At 38.0% G+C, this 26371-nt stretch overlaps 1 protein-coding gene across 1 annotated transcript in view; it reads right to left on the reverse strand.

Moving 5' to 3' along the window:
• Positions 1-24434, reverse strand: part of adam19a (ADAM metallopeptidase domain 19a) — a 125796-nt gene extending 101362 nt beyond the window's left edge. Inside the window, exons 1-2 of the mRNA XM_055211459.2 lie at positions 24086-24434; positions 4897-4976 (exon numbers count right to left, since the gene is read on the reverse strand). Of these exons, the coding sequence (XP_055067434.2) occupies positions 4897-4976; positions 24086-24209 (204 nt within the window). The 5' untranslated portion in view covers positions 24210-24434. The remainder of the gene's footprint in view (positions 1-4896; positions 4977-24085) is intronic.
• Positions 24435-26371: the final 1937 nt, after the last annotated feature.

Below are 26371 nucleotides of genomic sequence, written 5' to 3' on the forward strand. Positions count from 1 at the left end.
GTTACAGTTGTGTGATAGAAGTATCAAAGTTGCAATTACAAGAATTAACGTTATGAAGAAAAATAAATAGATTACGAACAGTCAAAGGCCCAGGGCCTTGTTCCTTTTGGGAGTGAGCCTATACAAGAAAAGAGAGTGAAGTTGATGCAATAAAAAGTGAACTTAAGGTTTTCGTGACACTTGGAGAAGTGATTATTTCCCTGATTATCCGGCTACAGAAAACATATTAACAGTCTGGACATACTAGGGGTGTAACAATAGATCGATTAGCATCAATGCATCAATCAAATGTCCAACAATATAATCATAGTATGTGAGTGGAGCAAAGCAACAAGAATTCCTGCTCCATGCGTAATGCATATCATAACCACAACGCTCCAGCTCTGCTCCAAGTTTACCAATTCTCGCTTATCGCTCCCTCCCTCCTCACTTACTCCTCACTACGTGTTCGCTCTATGGAGAAATTTGGTAAATGGACTGCATTTATATAGCGCTTTTATAGACCAATGACCATCCAAAGCGCTTTAAAATTTGCCTCACATTCACCCATTAACTCACACATTCATACACCGACGGCAGTGTCAGCCATGCAAGGCGCCATCCAGCTCGTTGGGAGCAGCTGAGGATAGGTGTCTTGCTCAAGGACACCTCGACACTTGGACAGGTGGAGCCGGGGATTGAACCACTAACCTTCTAGACTACGCCATTGACCAACAAAAACCTGGTCTAAAGTCTAAAGTCAATGGCGCAATATATTTTTTTGTTATTTAAAGAGCGCATTAGTAATATGCGCCTAAACGGGACGACAACGCGGGTTTGCTTAACACAAACATGAATGCGCAGCAGCACAAAACGCTTTTAAATATGAAAGATTAAAGGATTGAATGTAAAAGATTATTATTGAGTCTCTTGGACATAAATGAGGACTAATTATGAAACGTTAGAAGGCACAAAAAACTGCTTCACCTGTAGCCTGGTAAGTAAATAAATGCTTTGCTTTAAACAAATACATCTGTTTTTAAATGTTTTTTAAATGCTACCTCACGGATTTATTGTATATGATGACTCTGTACCTGCGGATATGGTGGGATGAGAAACATTTTTAAGTAATGCTTAAAAAAACTGACGCTGTCCAAGTGCTGAACCTTGCGGAGGGCCGTTTGTAAATTCTTTATCTCCTGTTTGTTACAAATAAAGTATTTTTAGAGTACAAACCTTTTCTTACATACTTGTAAATTATTTTTTGATGATATTGGATAGCCATACATTTAAAGCAATTAAAAGCCTGCTTTTTTACTTCCATGACTAAAAGAAAACGGGTTTTAAAGGTTTTAATGAAAAAAGAACAATTTCAATACAAGTGAAAAACAACACAATTATTTAACATTAATCTTAAACTGGGGATCTTCTTCCACCGTTTAGTTTTTCAATCTACAAAGTCCGTTATCTAAATAGGGATTAGACATAGCGCCAGCGCAACAGGTTTTTAAAGGGGATGAGAGCTGAGACTCTCACTGGTTTATTGCACGTTACGCCCAAAATACTACCATTAATCATTAAAAAAATTGGACCAACCCTTTACGACCATGCGCTCAGCGCACAAACTATTTTTCCCGTCGTTAAATTAGCAAAAGTGCTTTCGGATATGCCCATTTAGACGTTGCGCTGTGCGCTTTAGACAATGCGCTTAGATCGTTAAAATAGGGCTCTATATCTTTATACATCGCTGAAAATAAAGTTATGTATTGCATGTCTCTCAAGAGATCTTTCTAAAAGTTACACACTGCACCTTTAACAATCATTATGCTTAAAGGTGCAAAGTGTAACTTTTAGAAGGATCTATTGACAGAAATGCGATATAATATACATAACTATATTATTAGTAGTGTATAAAAACCTCACATAATAAACCATATTGTTTTTATTAACTTATAATGAGCATGTCCGCTTACATGGAAGTCGCCATTTTGTGCTGCCATGTTTCTACAGTAGCCCTAAATGGACAAACTGCCTTACAGAGCGTGTTTTGTCACTACTGTATTTTGTCTTAGACGACAACTTGTTTGTCCTGTGGCGGCTACCTCTCTCTATGCGTTTCGGTGAATGGTGGACTAAGTCATTGGTTGCAATCTCACTGCTAGATGCCGTTAAAATCTACATACTGCACCTTTAAAGCTTAGTTCAAATTCCATGGCTTGATTGTAAACAACTTAAAAAATGGTTTTAAAGAAGAATATTATGGTTTCCTTCGTGTACACATATCCTTACAAGTACAATTTTGTCTGTGATATTTGTTTTTCCCCAAAAATGTACTCTTGAGAAATTTTATGTTTATAGCTCCCCCAACTATTAAATGAGTTTTATGACAACCGTGGTTGCATTTTGGGCCGTTAACATGAGTTGTGCTCGTGATGGAGTGGTAGTGGAGTGCTTTCTGCAAACCACAATGCTCCAGTTAAATAAAACTTTTTAGATAAAAAAAAACACTTGGAAAAGAGAGTCAGGCCGACTACCAAAACACAATCAGCAGTAAGGGGCGTGTCTATGTCTACTTACCAACATCGTTGCCTGGGTTTGCGTATGTGTGGGCCCGGTCTATCAAAAGAAAGTCCAGATTCTATTGGGGTAGGGGCGTGTTTGTTTAGGTGATTTCAAATATCATCATTGGCTTTCAGAGATCATGCACCCCGCCTTTAACTCACTCATAACTCTCTACATTTACGTAACCGCCGTCTATGCATTCCCACCAAGCATGGATTTTTGTTTACTGACAAAACTGTCTGTGTGTGCGCATCAGATTGGGATGCAACAATTAAGTGTGGAAGCAGTGAAAAGACACAGACACAGAAAACGTTGTGTCTGCTGTAGGGATGCATCGAATCCAGGATTCGGCCGAATACTGGGCTCTTTGACGGGTTCGGCCGAATCCTAGATTTTTTTCCCAGCAAACCGAACCCTAGGCTTGCGCTACGCTGGTCGACGTCACACAGCCGTTGATTTCACACATCAGGTTCTGACGTGGTGATGAGCTTTTTCTTTCTGTGAGCCTTAGGGGTGGTTCACATTTCGCGGACGCACCTGGAAAAACGAGTGTGTCGCAACGCATCGCTTTCATTATGCATAGGCTTATGGTAATTGTCAAAATAGTTTTTCTAACTTGTCAACCTGGCATAATGTTGCCTATCCTTTTTTATACAGTTAAAATTAAATAAAATGAAAAATACACGGCTGTGGACGTTGTTTACTTCATTAATGTGTTTTACTGTGTTAATGGAATAAGGATGCGAGGTGGATTCGGTATTCGGCCGAACCCAAAAAATCTGAATTCGGTGCATCCCTAGTCTGCTGTCTTAAATATCAGTAAATCGATCAATATACTCCTGAATCGAATTTAAATTCTATCAAAGAATTTTCTTAGGTATTGGCAAATACTACATCATTGAGAAAATCAATCATATTGTATCGTGACGAAATTTCCTGATTTACACCCCTTGGACTTAAATATCAATAATCTGCCACCACATCAATAGTCAGGAACAATGAAATTCATCCACAACAGCAGATTCAAAACTCAAGAGCCATGCCATAGCATGAAAGCACATCCCACAATAATAAATAACACGTCTCCATTCTGAGCCAAACATAAATAAACTTTTATGCGAGTAGCATACACCAGACCTGACATCCATAATTGATTTATCAAAGACAATCATGCAACACGTTATAGTGGCAAAACCCACCAGCTAAAAATACACAATATGTGCACATGTAGTGTGATGTGTGTATTATTGTTTTTTCATTATTGCTCTCATGCCGGCTTGATTGGATTGGGTCGAGACATTTGGCTTGACATTTCCAGACAGTCTCAGCCTTTCACAACAACCAGGCACGTTAGACGTGTCCACAGGGCATCGAGTTCGAGACTGAGCGCAGATGTCAATACGACAGAGAAGCTTCGAAGAGAAATCAGATTCAGTGGATGTCTGAGATGAGTGCACAATCGTGCGTGGGTGTGTATTACAGTATAAGAAATACAACAACACAAGAGTACGACACTGAGGAAGTTCAATTAGAGTTGAAATGGTGACCACTGGGACTTTTTCATAGGTTTTCAACAAGTGGTTGGTTTTTCAATAGAATTTTGATGGATAAAAATCACGATAGCTAAAAGTGATCCGTGATGTGCAAAATAACAGATCTGTTTTGGATTCAGCCCTTCCTTATCGCATGAGAATCAAAAAGCACCAGCACAGTTCCCCTGCAAGCTTTCATGACTCAGAAAACACAAACAAAGCTCCCTGAGGTGTTTATCAGTGACCTGCTTTCAGGCACCGATGGTGCCACTGCGGCTACAAAAATGAAGAACTGCATCATCATCATCATCATCCTAGTGACCCAATGGACCTGTATAGAAGACACTTACCGAGCTACCATTAGAAAGAAAAACAAAAAAACAGCACTACGATCACTATGTATCATTTTACAGATCATTATTAAAAACTTTTGCCATGGTAAACAAAACATTGGGGAAGAGTTTGATTACATTTATGAGTTGGTGATTTTGCATGTATGAAAACAAAAATTTGTACGTAGTGTAAAGCCCCATCCTTAAACCTAACCGCCGTTCTCATCATCATGAGCAGTTTGTAAGAAAGATTATGAAACAAATTTATCGAATCATATAATTGTTTCAAATTGTCATAATAGCTTGTTGGCTACATCCATTCTTGCTTACTTTTACAAATGTGCTTGGAAAATGTAACTTTTAATACAAAGAAAATGTGTCTTTACTACACTAACTAAATGTCACCTTATTGTTCAGTGTCGTATCATAAAGTCTGTAATAATGAACTGGTTAATATTTCATGGGCAACATGTTTGTTTTATTATGATTACCTTAAATTCTGTTCCATACTCCTGCTGTTTGGTTCGGTGAGAAATCCAGTGTGCCGTCACTCTCTGCCCCTTGCCCTCCACTGAAAAACAGAAACACACTAAAATAACCACAGGGAATTGTAGTTAACTGACCTTTCAGTCTCAGTATTATCCATTAGTTTGAGACAACTAAGCTTAAATGTCTTTTTCATTATTAGTGGTTTTATATCCAATTTCTTCAACAAATGAAAATCTATATGTCGGCCCGCCATTTCCTTCTGTTTACTATATAGACCGTTGGACGCACGTGCGGTGATGTAATCCGCGTTTGGTCCGAACTTTACTTCTGGTTTCAGGTTCTTAATGGTCTGACTAGTTGCTTAACTGAACTCTTGAACAAATACCTTGTTGAAAATAGCAAATGTTTTGGTTTCCTAGGTAATCTACGTGTTGTTTATTTTGCTTGTTATATAAATAAACTATGTTTAAAGTACTTTGTTGTTATTTATTCTTAGCGGCGTTTACTGAAAGTTACGTGTTGACCACAAAAACCGCTGGTTTATGTGTGGTACTGCTGAAACCGTCTATATAAAACTAACTAACACTAAAGTTAACTGTACTGTTAAAGTTATTTGTGGTCCAGGATCACATATCATTTCAAGATTTTTTCTTTGTGTTGGGTTGCCCAATACATGCTTTTATAAAAACAATTTAAAAATAATCTGGAATCTAAGGATGCAAAAAATCTAAATATTGAGAAAAATGCCTTTAAAAGTGTCTTTTGCAACACATATTATTAATGAGTAATACAGTTCTGATATATTTCCGGTACGAAATTTACAATTTTTTTACGAATTTATCTAGCCCAGTCTCCTGAAAATGCATATAAATAGCACGAAGTGTAAAACTCGTGCAATACATACGCCACATTCCACTTTAGCGTGCAAATGATACGCAAGTCCTTCCCATTCACTTAAACGGGGCATCTTTTTTTGTCGTTTTATTTATTGGTTTCTAAAGTTTTTTGCTATTTTTTACCATTTTCGCTTGGGTTTAGGGGTTAGAACAACTTTTTGTTATATAAAAATGACATCCAAACCCCAACTCTAACCCCAACTCCAAGCGACCATGGCTTAAATATGGACAAAAACATGGAGAAACCTGTATATTAAATAACCTCATTAAGCAAATCTAAAATCTAACCCTAAACCCAAGCGAAAATGGTTTAAAAAACAGAAAAAAATTGAGAAACCAATAAATAAAACGACAAAAAAAGACGCACCGCTCAAGTGATTGGGAAGGACCTGCATATCACATGCGCGCCAAAGTGGAATCTGGCGTATGCATTGCACGAGTTTTACACGCTATTTATACGCAACCTCAGGAGACTGGTTAGAAATATCTTCATGGAACATGATTTTTACTTAGTATCCTAATGATTATTGGCATGAAAAATATTTTTTCTGACCCATACAATGAATTGTTGGCTATTTGCTACAAGTACAAATTAAGAGGTTGGTTCCAAAACACAATAAACGGCATAAAAAAGGGTTATTGCCAAAATCAGTATTATATCAGGTCAGTATTTAAAAGTTAAATCTTAATTTTATGCAAAATGCAATATCCGCCGTGTTATTCTGTCATCTTTTTTCCCAAAACGCAATAAACGCCACTCCCCCTTTTCTGCAGAATGAAATAAATTCGCTCCACAAATTACAGCACACCATTCCACGCATTGTAAATAAACAATGGCGGCGCGTTGAGTACACGGACTCCAAGTTTTCCTCATCTTGTACTTCATGATCAACAAACAAACAAAAACAAAATAATACTTTGATGGCATTGATAAACCTGTGGTGGTTTTCTGTGATTGGGAAAGAAACGTAAGCCATCAACATCTAATAATTTATGCGAGAGGCACTCGGGAGACGGAAAATGACGGTTGCTTGTTCTCCTGACAGCATCAAGCTTCTCCACATTGACTCTAGGGGATCTTATGAAAAACTTTCCATTATTTTATGCGAAGCCAACAAAAATCAAGCAAGACCAAAAACATTGCTTTGAAACTTCCCAAGTATAACCGCAGCAATGACAGTATTCTTAATATGACAAAGTAAGTGTTTTGATTAATGCCATTAATGTTTATTTTTTTTATTCAGTGTAAACCACTAGTCAACTAAATGAATATAAAATGGCAAATATGAATGCACATTTATATATATATTGAATAGATTTATAGCATTTTGGAAAAAAAACTTTATTGCATTTTGTGGCAAAATAATCCGTTTTTAAAATTAAACATTTGAAATTCAAATTATGGATTTGAATTTGTTTTGTTATTATAACCTAAAGATGCTATGTGAAAGTTTGTACCAGAAAATAGTGGTTTTCATCTTGTCACTTTCTTGGTATAGAAAACACGTTTTTACCGAAATTTGTCAAAATGCATTTATTGCGTTTTGGAACCAAACTCTTCAAATATACCTGCTTATGACTGGTTTTGTGTCCAGAGTCACATATAGGTTGAATATGGCCGTGTAACAAATGCAGTATAGGTTTGGCAATATGGGCCTTACGGCATTAAGTTAATCAATTCTAGTGAGACTGACTGAAATGGCCACTGGGTCAGACTATTATTCTCTCTCAATCACTCTTTATAAAGAGGAATAATCAGTCTCATAAATCATTTAATAAGTCTCAGCTTTCATTCACATGATTTAAACCCCTCTGGGCCCCCAATTTAGTGGCTATAATTACAAGCTTTGTGTCCTAACCAGCCACTTCCGTTTGCCATGTCAGCGCTGGTTAGGTGTTAGTTGACTACAGTTGTAAACCTGGCTGTTTATGTGTGACCCTGCCTATATAATTCAGGCTAAAGTCTCATAATCAATTAGATTAGGAGCATCAAAGTTTAGTTTAAACCATTAATTTCACTATCATTTCAATCTTTGACATTACTTACAGGTAGTCAACAGTAAAGACATCAAGATTATATTTTACATAACGTTCAGTTTTTTACGCCGGTTTCACATCGCAATCGTGAGCAGTGTGTATGCATTGCGTGAGCAGCGCATGGGGAGAGCGTTTGCAGCGCATACTATGCAGTTTAATAACAGTATAAAAATCTCAAGTTCACATTACTTTATTTTGCATTTATAAGCAAAACCTCTTCAATACACCTTTTGACGGTCAGTGTAATTTATATAACTGTGATTTGTTTAATACACGTTGTTTTAGTGCTGTTCTGATCTGTGAAATGACAGATATAGACACAATTATACACATAAAAATCCCATGGCACATTATTAAATCTGTTTCTCTGAAGTTTACGATAAAATGAAACATTTCACTCAGTGATTGACAGCATGATGCAATGGATTGTGTTTCTCTTCAACAGTATAAGCATGAAATTTAGATTTATAGATGTATCTTTGTTCCTCCTCAAAGACAACATAAAACTGTAAGCATTCCCTTTCAGCTTGAACCATCACATTTGGGGTCTCACACAGAGCTGTCATGCACACAAATGTGAAAAAATAAGATCATTACTGACCCCGCCACATCCAGTTATGGCTGGAGTTTATAAAATATGATGTGATAAAAGGAAGAGATAGAATTGATCGAGGATGGAGTGTGTTGGCATGCTCGTTATACAGTTTTTCAATTTTCTTTTCCATCTCCGAATTGTAATGGTCTCATCTTTTCTAATGCTAAAATATCTGTCTCGTCTACAGTCAGTTTGATCTAAATGGCTGTGGCTTGTCAATCATAATGTAATGCATTGCAAAGTCTATTCTGGCGGTACGCACTTCTTTTTCACAATAAACATCATCAAAGCCAAGTTAGTGTTCTGGGACTTAAAATAATCAGTAGGTTGTCTGCACAACATAAATCCAGAGAATCCATCAACAGAGATGATAGCCCTCTTGAGAAAACCATTTTCCAAAACGAATAGGTTTAGAGAAGGCATTAGCTGCAAGCCAGCGTAGGACATTGTTCCCAAAGAATGATCTAAGAAGGCCGGAGTCGGCTTGAGGGCAGTTGCTCTTCAAACTGAGTGAAATTGACCTTTCTATGGTTGACAATTATCTATCCGTCTAGTCATTTAGCTGCCATGAGGGTTCCCAAACCGCCCCACTTTTCACTTCCACTATTACCAAGCTTTTAAGGAAGGGGCCCTAAGAGAAATATGAGGAGAAGAAAGTTTCAATTCACTTTCTTTTTTCCTCCCTTCCTTTTGTTTTCTTCATTTTTTTAAGGCTTATTAAACTAAAGAAAATCCAATCAATTTCTTTTGATGCATTGCAGGCTGTACATTTTACTGGAAGTATTAAATATATCTTTTTATATATAAGACATTATGGTGTTATATAGAGCAAAAAATTTCCTCCCAAATGCAAAAAAAAAAAAAATGATTTATTGAAAATAATTAAAAAGCAACAATCTGTAAAAACTTTGAACAAAATAAATACAAATCTGTGATTGAGCATGTATATATAAAAATAATGGTAAGCTTATAATAATAATTTATGTTTGGTACGATTTTGCTAAAAATGTAAGCATGTACTGTACTGTGTAGTCACATGGATGAATACATTAAAGGTCCCGTTCTTCCCATTTTTCAAACTTTAGTGTGTAATGTTGCTGTTAGAGCATTAAAAATACCTGCAAAATGATCAAGCTCAAAGTTCACTGCCAGGTGATATATTTTCTTTAAAGGTGCAGTGTGTAATTTTTTAGAAGGATCTCTTGACAGAAATGCAAAATAATATACAAAACTATATTATCAGGGGTGTATAAAGACCTTTCATAATGAACCATTATGTGTTTATTACCTTAAAACGAGACCTTTTTATCTACATACACCATGGGTCCCCTTACATGGAAGTTGCCATTTTGTGCCGCCATTTTTCTACAGAAGCACTTAACGGAAATTTTTTTAACTAAGTTGTCTTCAACGATGACATGTTTGTCCGGTGGCGGCTACCGTAGCTTCTCTATGTGTTTCAAAAGCAAGAGGTGAGCACTGGACTAAGCCGTTGGTTGCAATTCGCAAACTCACCCCTAGATGCCGCTAAAATTTTCACACTGCACCTTTAACAGAAATCCCCTTTCAAAGCCTACAGCGAACAGCTGTTTTTTACTACAGCCCTCTACTTCCCGACTGGATTGAATGACGTCAATATAAGAGTTTTTATAGTCAGTCGCCAGCTAAGCTCAAACCGCACTGCTAAGCTAAGCTGCTGTCGAATCACAACACACTAAACAAGCTACACAATCTGAACTCATTACATATTTCTAAAGGAGGGACTTCATAGAACAAGGAAGACATCGGCCCGTTTTTAGGACAGTGAAAACATTGTTTTTTTACACGTGAAACATAAACACGTTATATTGCGCACTGTAGACACCATAGATACACTAGATATCGCTTTGGGGTTCTAAGCATGCGTCAAAACCGCCGCCATCTTGGAACAGGGGTCATGTCATAGAAAGTAGCTAGGTAAAGCTGCTATCTCCGCCTGTACTTCAATTCATGTACGATGCCGGACTTTTGTGCTGCGTATGGATGTTAGGCCTACTAGCACTATGCATTATAGTTAGAAAAAGTAGATTTTCTAATATCAAATTCAAAGCTTTTTTTCTGGACTCAATGCTAAATACATGTCTGACTGTTGAAACGAACCGAACTAAAACCAAGAAAATCCCATTCATGAAGATTTATGGTGATTTTATTTCCGTTACACCATTGCCTACAATGTCGCTGATGCGGGGCTCCCCTGTTTCAAGATGGTGGCTCTATTTGACGCATTCGGTCCAATGAACTGCCGTAGCCAAAGCGACATCTATTGTACATATCTATGTGTAGGCACAATCAAAGCTTCAAAAACAAAGAAAGAAAAGGACATTTAAAGGCGGAGTGCACAATGTTTGAAAAACGCTTTGGAAAAGGAGACGGGCCGACTACCAAAACACATTTATAGCCAATCAGCAGTAAGGAGCGTGTTTACTGACCGACATCCTTGCCGGGTTGCGTATGTGTGGGGCGGGTCTTTTAAAAGAAGCTCCAGGTTCTATTGGGTAGGGATGCTCCGATCAGGATTTTTGCAGGCCGATACCGATCACCGATTTGTTGTCTTCGTGATCGGCCGATACCAATGCCGATACCGATTTTTCAAGCTGATATGCAAGCTCTTTGATGACTGTAACTTTTAAAAAATTTTCTAGATAAAGTAAAACCACAGATGTTGCCTTTGTTATATTACTTGCAGTAATTAGGTATATTATTGTTTTAATAGAGAATCAAATAAATTAGCATAACAAATATTTCTTCTGCAAAGAGAAATTTAATATGCCTTTAAAAAGGCTTATGTCTGTAAAAACGAATGAAAATAAAACAGTTAACAGTCTTTACTGTATGAATTAAATATACACGCATTCGTATGAAGTACAACAGTTCTTTAGTGAAGAGCAGAGAGTGATTTTATTGAGAGATGAATTAGGTTACTGCAACTTTAAGACTTGACAGAGATCGCTCACGTGCACTGATGACAGGCTGCTTTGTGTGCGCGCGGCAGGTGTATGCAGATGAGAGCAGCTGTGAGGAAAATGAAAGTTTAAACGCTCAAAACTTTAAAACGCATGCAAATAATAAACTTTTGACATGAGGATGCAATTGTCCGCGATAGATATGTGTTGTATGTTGTATGTTTGATGGGGATGTGAAGACGGGTCGTGCTGTTAGGATCGGACCGCGTCCTCATAGAAAATACACATATCTCTGTAAAGGCAAAGAGAGAAATGCAAATCTGCACGTCGCTCGTGAGCCACGGGTTATAAAAATGCTCTCACTGCGTAAAAATTGTCTCTAACTGCAGCCGCATTGAGGAGCCATATGATGACAAAAGTAAACAGAAAGATCGGTTCACGAGATCGGCAAATTTAACGAGGACCGATCGAGTCATTTAATGCCATTATCGGCCTATACCGATCTGCGGCCGATCGATCGGAGCATCCCTACTATTGGGGTAGGGGCGTGTTTGTATAGGTGATTTCAAATATCAACATTGGCTTTCAAACATTGTGCACTCCGCCTTTAAAGAAATCAAAACAGCATCGTCGCTACCACATCACTTTGGTTCAATGTATTCAAAATTCTCACTGTGACCCATGCACAATTAAATGTTATTGAAAGAAAAACAGTTAAAAAAATTTATTAGACTGGAATCCAGGGTACACTTAGAGTGCCACATACGCCACTAAGGCATGTTTTCACTTATGTCTGGAGTTTAAACTTATGAACCCAAGGAGGAAATGACTATTCAACAACAGTGCTTTTAACTGAATGCCAATATTGAAAGTCATATTCTATAACATCCACACAGGATTCCTTGTATGCCTCATAAGCAGCAGTATGTACAAGGTTGAGGGCTGCCCTGATGTTGTGACAGACTGGATGTAACAGACACATTGGATATCAGCTTTAAAATGTCAAATATTGCACCAGTTGACAAGGCAGGTTTCATCCATACTGTTTCCTAAATACGATAAATGTACATCACAATGACAGCACATAAGATACATGAAGCAACACTAATGTTAAGATTATATATCGATCACTAGGTGAGAACAGAATACAAATAGAGAAAAAAACAATACAATTATGATTTCATGCCGCTTCTGCAAATAAGAGAAAGGTGGAAACATATGAAAAGGGTATTTAAAATTAACATTTAACCAATACAGTTTCTTTAAATGAAAGCCAATGAAAAAATAATTCCTAAAGTTAACACTTAACCTGCATAATACAAATGAACAAAATAATTATTAAATTAAAAAGCTTTAAAATCTGAATTGTTAAGGGTTGATAATTTTATTGACGTTAAAATATTTTTTTAGATATTAATTAATTAATATACAGAAACTAAAGCTCCAAGCATAAGGCCAGCAACTAGCAGCGGCAGAGTAAAGGGGATCGCACACCGGCCGCGCAGCTCAGCGTCGAGTCTAGGACAACTCGGAGGTATTGTAAACCGGAAGTGCACATTTAATAGCGCAAGCTTCGTCAGATAGCATCTACTTCAAAATGCAAAATATACGTTAGCAGCCAATGTTAATTGTTAATGATTTGGGACAAATATGATGTTATTTAATGTTAAACTATGTGAGTGGCGCTGTGTGGCGTGACAGGGATTTGAGCAACTTCCTGAGTCACAGCTGGGCGGAGCGGACAGGCGGCACCTGGCGGTGCTGGTGTGCGTATACTCATAGAAAACAATGTGTTCGATTTTTTTAGAACGGCGCGGCGCTGCACGGCGCTGAGCTGCGCGGCGCTGAGCTGCGCGGCCGGTGTGCGATCCCCTTAAGGGTCCAATCACACCAAACACGTTTATGACAGTTCCAGGCGCCTTTTTTGAATGGTATTCTATGGGCAGTGAGTGTATGCGCGCTGTATATATGCGCCAAACGCTTTGCGATTTGTGCCGCGGGTCGAAGCACGCATTTTTTAAAAAGCGCTGAGAGTGGAAAGCGGAAATGCGCCAGATGTCATTCGCGTATTTCCATTGTCCAATCGAATGAGGCCTTACGTTGTGGGAGGAAAGTTTACAGTTGCTTTGAAGAACCGGACTTCACTTGCTCACTCTCTCCTGCGTGTTTGTGCACCTCTCACCCTCAAACAAGGTCAGAGCAAGCGCCCTCCATTTAAACTTTCTGTTAATATGACAGTTAATAGCAAAAGAGAGCTCACGCTTCAATATTTGATTGACAAGACAGCTGACTCTGTGGTTGCCTAGCAATATAAAAAGCCACATCGCACTGCTCTTTTTTAAAAAAAAATTAAAACGCATTTCCAAGCGTTTAAAGCGCTTTTGGTGTGATTAGCTCATAAAGCAAACTTTTAAATGGAAGCTTGCTGACTTCTGACGACAAAAGCGACAGTGACCATTGGCTACAGGAAGACGGCGTGTCCAGCTATATGACATAGTTGGAAAAAATGTATGCAAATGATAAGTGACTTTTGGGACGACTAGCAGTTGAAGTAAAGCTATTCACGTCATCTCGTCAGTTTAGCTGCATTTAGACTAGCAGCGACTAGCAGTAGCAGAGCGACGCAATCTCATTTATTTCAAGTAAGCTTGGCGACTTCCAGCGACACGAGCGACAGTGACTGCTGGCGACTGGATGAGGCGTGTCCAATTGCACGACAAAGTTGTAAAATGTTTAACTTTATGCAAATTATGAGTGACTTTCAGGAGCGACTACCAATGAGAACAAAGCAGTGGAGTTCACGTCATCTGTTTCTTGTCAGCTACTGGAGTGGACGTTACTTATTTGTTTATGACAACCAGATATAGAAACACCTCTTCTGAAAGAGACGAGGGACACACAGCAATAAAGTCGCTTATAATGTGAATGCACATTTACTGAAAGGACGTTTATTTATTTTTTACAAATGTTACTAGGACAAGCAGAATTGGAATGGTTCCTAACATGAAAGAGACAAGCGACACTAGGTATGGGTACCATCCAAAACTCTGTACTATAAGGGTCATGTTCTTCCCGATCCCATTTTTAAACCCTAGTTAGTGTATAATGTTGCTATAAGAGCATAAATAATACCTGTAAAATGATAAAGCTCAAAGTTCACTGCCAGGCGATATATTTTCTTCAATGGAATTCCTCTTTCAAAGCCTACAGCAAACGGCAAGTTTGGACTACAGCCCTCTATTTCCTGCTTTAATGACGTCAGTAAAACAGTTTTTTGACTAAACTCCGCCCACAGGAATACGTTAGTCACCAGGCTCTGCTAAGCTAAGCTGCTATCGAATCACAGCACACTAAACAAGCTACACAATCAGAACTCGTTACGTATTTCTGAAGGAGGGAGTTCTTTGAATAAGGAAGACATCAGCCTGTTTTTAGGACAGTGAAAACAGCGCTATACAGATAAGTAAACTGTGTGAAAAATACAGCTTTTTTACACGTGAAACATGGACACATGTTATATTGCGCACTGTAAACACAATTAAAGCTTTAAAAACACAGAAAGAACAGGAGCTTTAAAAGCTCCGCCCTTATCGGTTCTGCTTTTTGGTACTCAGGAAAAAATATTTAAATTGTAGAAATAGCTTATTGGTAATGATGTCACGTGGAAGTTTGTGGAAGTGAAACAAGAATGCAAAAACGAACACTTCTGCTAATAGGCCAAGCAGGCAAACAGTTTCAGCTGATGCAGATAATGTCAAAATGGCTAAATATTGGTCTTTTAATTGGCCCGGCTGATTTATCAGACTATCGCAGCGGCTGCGTGAGGACTTTCACAGACACCACAGCCCTCATCTGTATGATTGACCAATCTACAGACTATTGCTGAGAGACAGGGACTCGTATAAAAAGGTAAAAACATGTCAATATCCGATACAGAAAGCATCTGCAATTTTGTAAGTCCAGGCCAATCAAAAAGGTGCAGCAGGGTGCAGTTTACGAACTGAGATTGTGTGTGCGTGCACGTGTGTGTGCGAGAGAGATAAGCTGGCACAAGATTGAACGTTGCTTCTGTGTGGGAAATCGCTTCTCTTTTTGCACCTAGTGAGTGTACGAGAGAGAGAGAGACAGACAGAAAAAACAGAGATAGATCGGTTTGAATGAAACTGTTTCTATCACTGTTTCCAGGGTGCAGTTTAAACCAAATGCAATCACAAAGCACAACAGGGACTGCCATCTACAGTGACAGCTCTTAACAACACAGGCAAACTCCTCCCATACCTTTCTACTAACAGCTCTGCCATGGTCCCTATCTCTGTTTGCGGCTCTTTGTCCATCTGATTTATTCTCTGATTACTTTTGTCTCTTTAATTTGTCTATCTATCTCTCTCTCACACACACACACATATATACATGCAATCTTTCTTTCTCATTATATGCAACCTGAGAATGTCAATTCATAATGCAATCTGACTCATACAGCCTCTAATCTTTTTTTTTCAAATGCCATGAATGTTCCTTGTGTAGGAGGGCAAGTGTTCATTTCAACCTGCGCTGTGATACATGGACAAATCTTATGCCTTTATCAGACAAAAAAAGAAAACTTTATGATGCTCTCTAGCTGATGGAGGACACTTGTGTAAATTTCACCACAACCGTTGGAAATGCTCTTGTAAAATCTTTTAATACACAGAAAGAATACCCCAGGAACATTTGAGAAATATGCGGTATTTACAATACATAATGAAACGAGGGTTTATAGTGGCATACACTGGGCCTGCTTCTCGAAAAAAAGATGATAGCGTTATAATAAGAATCCATAATCACACAACTAGCTTGTACGAAGAAAAACAACCATTATCTATTGTGTGAGCCAATTTATGAAAAGTCATTATCTTGATAGAAAAACTGTAGTCCAGGGACTAATGGAACATTCCAGGAACAAGAAGCTTTTTAGACATACTGATGAAATCCAAAGTCATCCATCTTTCTTCTCATCACATAAACATAAGGCGTATAAATGAATAATGGCACTATAACTAACCCATGCAGCTGCGGCGAGCACAAAGCACTGTGGGTAGACCGCTGCGAAAAGCTTGCCTTATTTATACCTCCTGTGCTATTATGTGCATATTTCAAATAAGTCTGCAAAGAATAAACCTGGTTCTTCTTCCATGAGAAAAATCTTGTACTGTAGGTAAGTTTGTATTTGATTCGACACAGCTATTATTCTCTTGCAGCATTTGTCTTATTTAATATTTGCTAAAGCTATCAAATCATTCTTTCACAAACAGTACACGCTCCAAAAAAATGATAGGTTGTTTCAACCCACGGTCGAGTCAAATGTGGACAAACCGCTGGTTTAAATTAATCTAGAAAATGCCTATATTTGACAACCCAGCAAAAATTAAAACATTTAAGCTTAGACAAAGTTTAAATACTTCTCACAGGCAAAAAAAAATAATGTGGGGAACACAACGCTTGTTCAACAACACAATGCTAGTGCAACGTAAAATAAATAGACAAATTAAAGGAATAGTCTACTCATTTTCAATATTAAAATATGTTATTACCTTAACTAAGAATTGTTGATACATCCCTCTATCATCTGTGTGCATGCACGTAAGCGCTGGAGCGCGCTGCGACGCTTCGATAGCATTTAGCTTAGCCCCATTCATTCAATTGTACCATTTAGAGATAAAGTTAGAAGTGACCAAACACATCAACGTTTTTCTTATTTAAGACGAGTAGTTATATGAGCAAGTTTGGAGGTACAAAATAAAACGTAGCGCTTTTCTAAGCGGATTTAAAAGAGGAACTATATTTTATGGCGTAATAGCACTTTTGGGAGTACTTCGACTTGGCGCAGTAACACCCTCCCTCTCCCATTATGAGAGTGAGAAGGGGAGCGGACTTTTCAGGCGAGTCGAGGTGCTCCCGGAGGTGCTATTGCGCCGTAAAGTGTAGTTCCTCTTTTAAATCCGCTTAGAAAAGCGCTACGTTTTATTTTGTACCACCAAACTTGCTCGTATAACTACTCGTCTTAAATAGGAAAAACGTTGATGTGTTTAGTCACTTCTAACTTTATCTCTAAATGGTACCATTGAATGAATGGGGCTAAGCTAAATGCTATCGAAGCGTCGCAGCGCGCTCCAGCGCTTACGTGCATGCACACAGATGATAGAGGGATGTATCAATTCTTAGTTAAGGTAATAACATATTTTAAAATTGAAAATGAGTAGACTATTCCTTTAAACTGGACAATTATTATGTTCTTGATTGTTAAGTGAGTAAGCATCATTATATTGTATATCTTGGAAGGTAATAAAGTTGGATTGTGCTGTCAAACCCTTTTATCATTCAGAGCAACAGAAAGCTTAATCAATCCTTCCAGAAAAATGCTGAGTTTTTTGTGATTGTTGCGGGCAAAAATCCTTGATCTTGCGCCATGTTTTCCTAAAAAATGCTATGGAATACATGGCATATTTATGCAATTTTATGCAGTGAAATTGCGGAAACTTGCCAACATTGTGGGAACTTGCAAAAACTGTTTGCAGCTTTTCAATAATATTCACGTCACATAATCATAACGTTCCCATGGCAACAAGGGACATGGCTGTGCTTGTGTGAAGTAAATGCAACATTTTTCAACTTTCTGCTCAGATATATGTGATTTTTGCTACGAAAATGCGGGGATTATAAAATCATGCAAGCCCCGCATATTTTGCACACGGAAATCTGCAATTTATGCTGCGAAAGTACAGCGTATTTGAAAAAATGCGGCCCCTGCATAAATATGCGGACTTTGGCTTATTATGCATTGAATCATGTGATCACATAATCACGTTTTTCTGGAGGGACTGCTTAATGGGCTTTGATCTGTCTATAACTCGCAATACACAGATCAGAAAGAGCACGAAAACAATTTGAATTAAACAAATCAAAGTCATGTGTAAAAACAAAATGGCACACGCAGCTCAGGTGTGCATTGTACAACACGGCACCACCCTACTGAAAAATCCAGCTAAAACCAGCATAAGCTGGTAGCTGGTTTTAGCTGGTTTAAGGTGGTTTATGCTGGTCCTCCCAGGATGACAAAGCTGGTCATGCTGGCGGGCCAGCTGGTATTCCAGCATGACCAGCTAAGTCCAGCTAGACCAGCTTAAAATGTGACCAAAACACAGCTAGACCAGCTTAAAATGTGACCAAAACACAGCTAGACCAGCTTGCTACACCAGCAAAACCAGCTTCCTACACCAGCAAAACCAACTAAAACCAAGCTGGGGACCAGCTAAAACCAGCTCACCAGCTTATGCTGGTCTTAGCTGGATTTTTCAGTAGGGCACTAGGCTCAGCACACTTTACTTTGGCTTGGTTTGCTTTTCCACTGCAGTTTAGTAACGTGGGATGGAATTACAGAACTAATCATTATAGTTGTGCCGGTCTACCCCCTGACATCATCATAAATACGATGCAAACAAACAAACACACAACACGGGAGCAACGGAGCATATAAATGGAATTGTGTTTTTGATTCTCAGCATGTGGATGTTTTTCATTGTTAAAATGGAGTTTGGGAACTTCTACAACAAAGAACAGATGACAACATCCCTTTGTTTAGTTTAAAGGGGATATTTTACAAGACTTTTTTTAAGATGTCAAATAAATCTTTGGTTTCCCCAGAGTATGTATGTAACGTTTTAGCTCAAAATACCCCATACTAGATAACATGTTAAAATTATCACTTTGTAGGTGTAAGCAAAAATGCCTTTTTAATGCAAATGAGCTGATCTCTGCACTAAATGGCAGTGTCGTGGTTGGATAGTGCTGATTAAGGGGCAGCATTATCCCCTTCTGACATCACAAGGGAAGCCAAATTTCAATTACCTATTTTTTCACATGCTTGCAAAGAATGGTTTACCAAAACTAAGTTACTGGGTTGACCTTTTACACATTTTCTAGGTTAACAGAAAAGCACTGGGGACCCAATTATAGCACTTATACATGAAAAAGTCAGATTTTTAAGATATGTCCCTTTTAAAGCCTGGGAAACACTGCATGATGATTGGCTGTCCCAGACAAAAGATTGCCATCGTGAAACAATCGTCGCGATTTCTGTGAACGTGGCTCTTCATCGGTGGTCCTATGTCGTACAATAAGAGAGGTGCAAAGACGGCCGTTTTCCCGGTCTTGAGTCCAAAGATAGCCTACGAAGGTTTTCTGACAGTGTCAGAAATTCGGCATGATCACCGCACAGTGTGTTTGCTGCTACGACCTGCGGGCTGGTATTTGTTTACGAATGTATGCTGGTGACGTTGCGCTAACGTGTGACGCAGCCGTCGAAGCTTCCTTGTCATCATCGTACAGTCTACATGCCTGTCGTACGCAAGTTTAAACGATCCATGTCGCACAGTGTGATAAGGTAATGATCTTATAGGAGTGCAAAAATCCTGCAGTGTATTCCGGGCTTAAAGCAACACTAAAGAGTTTTTGCTCGTTGCTCCCCCTACAGGTTAGAAGCATAATTGTTCATTACCACTGTCGTAAATACTGCAGCATAGCTGGCTCTGATTGGTTTGTAGGTCTGCCGTAAAGCAAGTTTTTGTAGTTTTCACTCGAACTACAGGACCACTACCCGACGGTTGGAAACTTCTTTAGTGCGGTTTTGGCCGATAGAGGGCTGCAAAGCGAAAGTGAAAGTGGCATTCACCCTGTTTTGAGTGGATGAACCACTGAAACTTTTTTGGAAACACTTTTTGGTGTTGCTTTAACAGTGCACAAGGGTATGCTAATCTTGCATTCAGCAATGACATTAGTAGTGACTATTCTCTCTGACCAATCAGTGATCTGCAGTGTTTACACAAGTTTTAGTATAGGTACTGCTCGCTTGGAACCTCAACTGAAATGGTACTAGAAAAAGTAAAGTACTTGGTACTGTACACAGTGGAAATCCCCCCAAAGGTGTGCTGTACCGAGCCATACTATCCAAAAGAAAAGCACCAGTAATGTATCTTTGGCAGAGACCACTGTAAAACTCCAGCTGCTACAGCTAAAAAGATATAAATGGCAGACTCAATGTGGTTCTCACTCTATGAGTGTCTATGGTAATAAGGTAGAGATTGTAACCGCTGCTGACACATATTTAATGATGTTCTCACACATTATAAAAGTGAATTTTCACAATAAGTCCCCTTTAAATACCTAAGTCCAGTCAACAAAACAATCTTTAAGAAGATGTGTTGAAGACTAACCTTATTCAGTATACACAAAATAAGAAAACATTAATAAGAATCAGAATATACTCAGTGGCGGCCGGTGACTTCTTTTTCGAAGGCACACAATGCAAAGCTTGTTACAACTAACATTTTCAAGCTAAGGTGTATTTCAGACGTGTAACGTGTAAGACGATTTATAAGAATTTTATAGGCCAATTCACACTGGTCCAACAACAACCAACTCCATCAAACACCAACATTCTAAAGTCTAATTTACTTTGATCCAACAACTGCCAACAGGGGTTTCACACTGACCCAACAGACTCCAACAGACATGTATTGAACAAATATTTTTCATTTTCGTGATGTCAAAATATGAGCCTGCTGCAGACGCTTTGAAGGGGTTTTTGATAAAAGAGTCGCTTGCGTTTGCCAGATACTCGCTTAATCTCATGTGTAATCAGAGTTTATTGTTAAGTGTCTTAGTTTAGTTTAGTTTAGTTAAGTGTTAAGGGTCTTGTGAGTATTTCGTAAACGTGAGCGTCTCTTTTATCATAAATTCTTTCGACGTTTGTGCAGCAGGCACGTATTATGACAAGACACACGATGCACATGGTTCACATTATGCAATGAACACATTTTGACATGACAAGCAACTCACACGACACTCCAAACACATACAGTATTTTGAATTCGCGCCCCTCGGAAAAGAAGTCACCGGCCACCACTGTTCCTACTTGAAAAATCTTTGTAGGTCTACAATTTTTTTAAGTGAACCTGTGCTGTTTAACTTAAATTTGTTTAAAGGTGCCAAAGAATGCATTGAAATAATATGTTAAATTGTTCTTTGAGATTTACATAGAATGTATGTAACTTAAGGAATAGTCCATTTTCTCAAAAGAAAAATCCAGACAATTCACCCACCACCATGTTATCCAAAATGTTGATGTCTTTCTTTGTTCAGTCGAGAAGAAATTAGGTTTTTGGAGGAAAACATTGCAGGATTTTTCTCATTTTAATGGACTTTAATGGACACCAACACTTAACACTTAACTCAACACAAGTAACAGTTTTTTTCAACGGAGCTTCAAAGGACCACAAACGATCCCAAACGAGGCACAAGGGTCCCATCTAGCGGAACGATTGTCATTTTCGACAAGAAAAAAAAAATGCACTTTTAAACCACAACTTTTCGTCTAGGTCCGGTCCAGCGCGACCTACATAAATGCGTAGTGACGTAGGGAGGTCACATGTAACATATATAAAACGCACATTTGCGGACCATTGTAAACAATAAACTGACACAAAGACATTAATTAGTATCATTCCACATACAACAACTGTGTGAGGTCACGCTGACGCTTTCAGGACCGGGGAAGACGAGAAGTTGTGGTTTAAAAGTGCATTTTTTTTTTTGTCAAAAATGACAATCGTTACGCTAGATAAGACCCTTATGCCATGTTTGGGATCGTTTAGAGTCTTTTGATACTCAGTTGAAAAAAAACTGTTACGTGTTGAGTTAAGTGTTAAGTGTTGGTGTCCATTAAAGTCCATTAAAATGAGAAAAATCCTGCAAAGAACATAATTTCTTCTGGACTGAACAAAGACAGACATCAACATTTTGGATGACATGGTGGTGAGTGGATTATCTGGATTTTTCTTTTAAGAAAATGGACTATTCCTTTAAGTGCAAAAATTATCCAGAAAAATTTTTATATGTTCATTTACAACTCTAGGAATTGTCCTTTGAATTAAATGGTCTATTTTTGCCCTATTTGGAACGGTCATGAATAATAATATTGAGCTCTGCTCTGATTGAGTTCTGCTCAAAACTAAATAGTTTGAAAAACAATTCTGCATCATTTAAAAATCATATACAAATCAAAATCTGTGCCGCTGCCATTTTGTTTTGCATTTGTTTTGCACAACTAAATACAGACGTAAGTTTACGTAATAAGTCGGATAAACATTCTAAAGGCCAATTCACACTGCTCCAACAAACGAGTCTGTTGGGTCAGTATGAAACCTCTTTTGGCAGTTGTTGGATGAGACTTAAAAATGTTGGGGTTTGTTTGTGTTGGTTGTTGTTGGACCAGTGTGAATTGGCCTATAAAGCTCTTAAAAATCCTCTGAAGCGTTACACGTTTGAAATACACCTTAGCTTCAAAATGTAAGTAATTTCAAAAAGATACTTTATTTTACCCATAACAACTGCCCTTTTAGAAATCCAAAGAGAACTCACAAAGGGAGCCATTTGCGACCTTTGGTTTGACCCACAAATAGATGTAATTATTGTGATTTTTCTTACAAAGCGCACAGAGGTCACGATTGTTTCAGGGCCACATTTTACGTGCAGAGAACCAAAGTCTTTCAGCCTACTTAAACTATAAAAAAATCTATATTTTTCAAACGTTTTATCCAAATTTGTGCTCTGCAGGCACTTTCTTCAGGGAATATGGCACAGACTTTATTGTATTAGCAGAGTTGCATCGGTGGCAATCCACAAACGGATAAACAAACTCTAAGTATCCTTACAATGCTTCCTTAAATAGTTTCTCGGCCAAGCAGAATATTTGCTCTTGCTAATAGCTGTCGTCATTCATGGATAATATCACTAGCCTTGTTATAAATGCATTAAAGGTATAACGTGCAATATGGAGACTGCAGCTCAGCGCAAGTCCCAAAGTCCCAACTCAAATCTCGGAGAGATGTACCAACTTTTCCAAACATGCATAACGTGCAAGAGTTCGTGTCGAGGCTTGTGGAGCAGCAGTGAACTTGATGTCCTCAGACAAATATCTGTTTGATTTTCAAACTGTTATGATATTTCAACTACATTTTCCCTATTGAAATGCTGTATAAAGTACCCGCGTCGTGGTTAATACAGAACTCAACCAACTTCAGCATCAGCATCAATCAAACTGCAGTGGCTTTTGATTGACACTGCTGAATCTCATCGTCCCACACATCTGCGCGTGACCAAGTTACACATTGTTTCGCACAACTACTAGACTGACTTCTTTTTTAAGACCAAATTTGTGGTCTGATAGAAATGTTTTGCTTTTTATCGCCTCTGAACATAGGACTGTCTGTCTGTAACTGTAACTGTGTGTCATCACGAGGCTGAACAAATACAACATTTTATAGTAGCTTATAAAACATCAAGCATTTCTCCGCACTTTCTGCTGAAGTCAATCCAGAGCTATAATCACATCTGACTGTGTCCTAAAGTATGCAATTTCAGTCAGTTGAGAATAAAGACTTCTTGTCATAGCATAGTCATTGCAGACCACATAGGAACCCATCCTTATATGGTAGAAAAACCGGTGATTAATTGTTGCTCAAATATTTACATTCCGACTGTATAAATGCATTAATTTAAAACTCATCGAACCGATTTCTCGTTTAAAATGCGTTTTTATCGCAAAGAAAGAACTTAACGGCCGCGCGCAACTGGTTGACTAAAGACACGAACTTTCAAAGTGGGTTACGGTAAAGCTCTTTCTTACCTCCTTCCCAAGTGTTTCCGCCAACAATTTCCAGTAAGCCGTTAAACAGAAAAACGAATAGCATTACAAGAGCATATCGTGTCGATGAATTTCGTCCGTTTTTCTGTCGGTGTTTGGTATACATCCCTGTGACGGTCGCTGCTGTCCTCCGCGTCGCTCGCCCGCTACCAGCGCAGGAGAAAACAAGAAACGGATCTAATTGAGTCTGCAAAGCTCTGCCTTCTTTGCACGAGACACAGGAACCATCGTTTATTCGTTCATCTGTCCTACTAGGGCAGAGAAACTGACACGGTGGGAAGGATCAGAGTCGTGAAGCCCCCGGGCACTCGGAAGCGCGCGCACATTGGCCGGGTATAGTAATTTATGACCCATTGATCACTGTACTGGGATCGGACGTAACAGCATTACTACTAAGATGCTGTTTTAGAGATACATTTGTCTTGATGAAAGATGTGACTTGGGGTTGTCTGTTTTTACACTCACGTTTTAGCTAAATACAAATGAGCAATGTTTTCTTACAAATTGTTTCTATTGAACACGGGTTCTCTTGTGTTGTAAATTTTATTTCTACTTTCTATTGTACTCATATTTTTTATTTTTTATTCTTACTTTTTATTGCAATTTCTTTACGTTCTCTGATATTTTTAAACATTATTTACTTTTAATTGTAATTTAATTTTCGTTGCCCTTCTACCTCATGTTCTTGTGAGGTGAATACAAAATAAGAGTTTCATTGTAGCTATGACAATTAAAATCTTGAAATACTATACTGTTAAACATTTCTGTAGAAATTACAGTATTAGCAATTTGCTAGTTACTTACTGTGGATTTAAATTTATGATATTATGGCAACAGTTTGTTCAAAGTTAATTATTATTAAACATTAACAAAACTTTATCTTTCAGGAAAAAATGCAAAACATATGCTACAGCATTATGCAAAGCATTAAGGAACCAAAATAAGAAAAAAAACTGAAAAAGATTGATGAGGATTTCTGGTTTCCGAGAATGCTTTGCATGATGCTGTTTTTATCATTTTATTCTGTAAAGACAGAGACTTGTTAATGTTTAATATTCATTTTTTCTTTAAACAAACTGCTGCCAATAAATTGGATATTAATAAAAATATAAATCTATTAATAACAGTAGTAAACTGGGATGCTACCCTTTAAAAAGGTCCTAATATGTACCATTTATGTACAGATAAGTACATGCATGTACCTTTTAGGTATAGGAACTCCTTTGTGCCTTTTCTAAGAGTGTATATTCTTAAAGGGCACCTATGTTCCGATTTTACATTTCCTTTGGTGTGTAAGTGTGTGACGCTAGTTATCGTCTCCAACATAAATCTATTTTCTTGGACTACAACAAACACATAGAGACAACAGTTTACTTCCTGGGATTGGTGATGTAGACAAGACCGACATTATCATAATTCCTTCCACTTGGACTCACAGCCTGCAAGTTAACTCCTGTTAGCCTTCCATTGTGACAGAATCTTTCAAACATGGTAAGGAGCGTCACATTTCCGGCTGACGTCAGAGGTATTCAGACCAATCACAACGTACAGATTAGCTGGCCAATTGGGGACACAGCGCATTTTAAATCAATGAGTTTTGTACAAAATCAGTGCGTTTCAGGAAGAGAATGAAATCTGGAGCTACAAAAATGTACGGTATGTGGAAAATAATGTGTTCTTCACAGTGATATCATAAGAACCATTTTGTTTTTCTAAAGTACCATTCAGTCAAAGGTTCTTAAAAGAACCATTTCATTACATTTTCATAATTGTTACAAAGCAGCTTTACGTGGAATAGATAAAAAGAAACGTACAAAAAAATCAAGAAACAAACAAAGCATGGCAATATTAGAAAATGGATTAAAATGGAACCATACAGCCAAGACGTTGGGTAGCAGTGGCACCTTAATTTTTAAGAGTGTACTTTAAAAAGTATAGTAATTATTAAAATATACTACAGTATACTAGAATTTACCACAGTTTGCTATAGAAAATACTGAAGTATACTACAGCTGTCCTTATGTTAGAGATTTTAAAGCTAATTCACGCTTATATGCCAACAAACACATACAAATACAAAAAGTTTTTTAAAATAACCAAGTTTGTTAGCATTTGTCTGTGTTTGTCGAATCAGTGTGAATTAGCCTTTAAACAGTACATTCCCATCAAAACCATCAAGCAAATAGTTTACAACTTGAACACAATAGGCCTCCTGCAACTTTGTAAAACCGATAGAGCCAAGAAGACATTCAGTTCAAGCTGTGATTT

This window comes from Misgurnus anguillicaudatus, chromosome 21 (assembly GCF_027580225.2).
Source record: "Misgurnus anguillicaudatus chromosome 21, ASM2758022v2, whole genome shotgun sequence".
NCBI classification, from domain to species: Eukaryota; Metazoa; Chordata; class Actinopteri; order Cypriniformes; family Cobitidae; genus Misgurnus; species Misgurnus anguillicaudatus.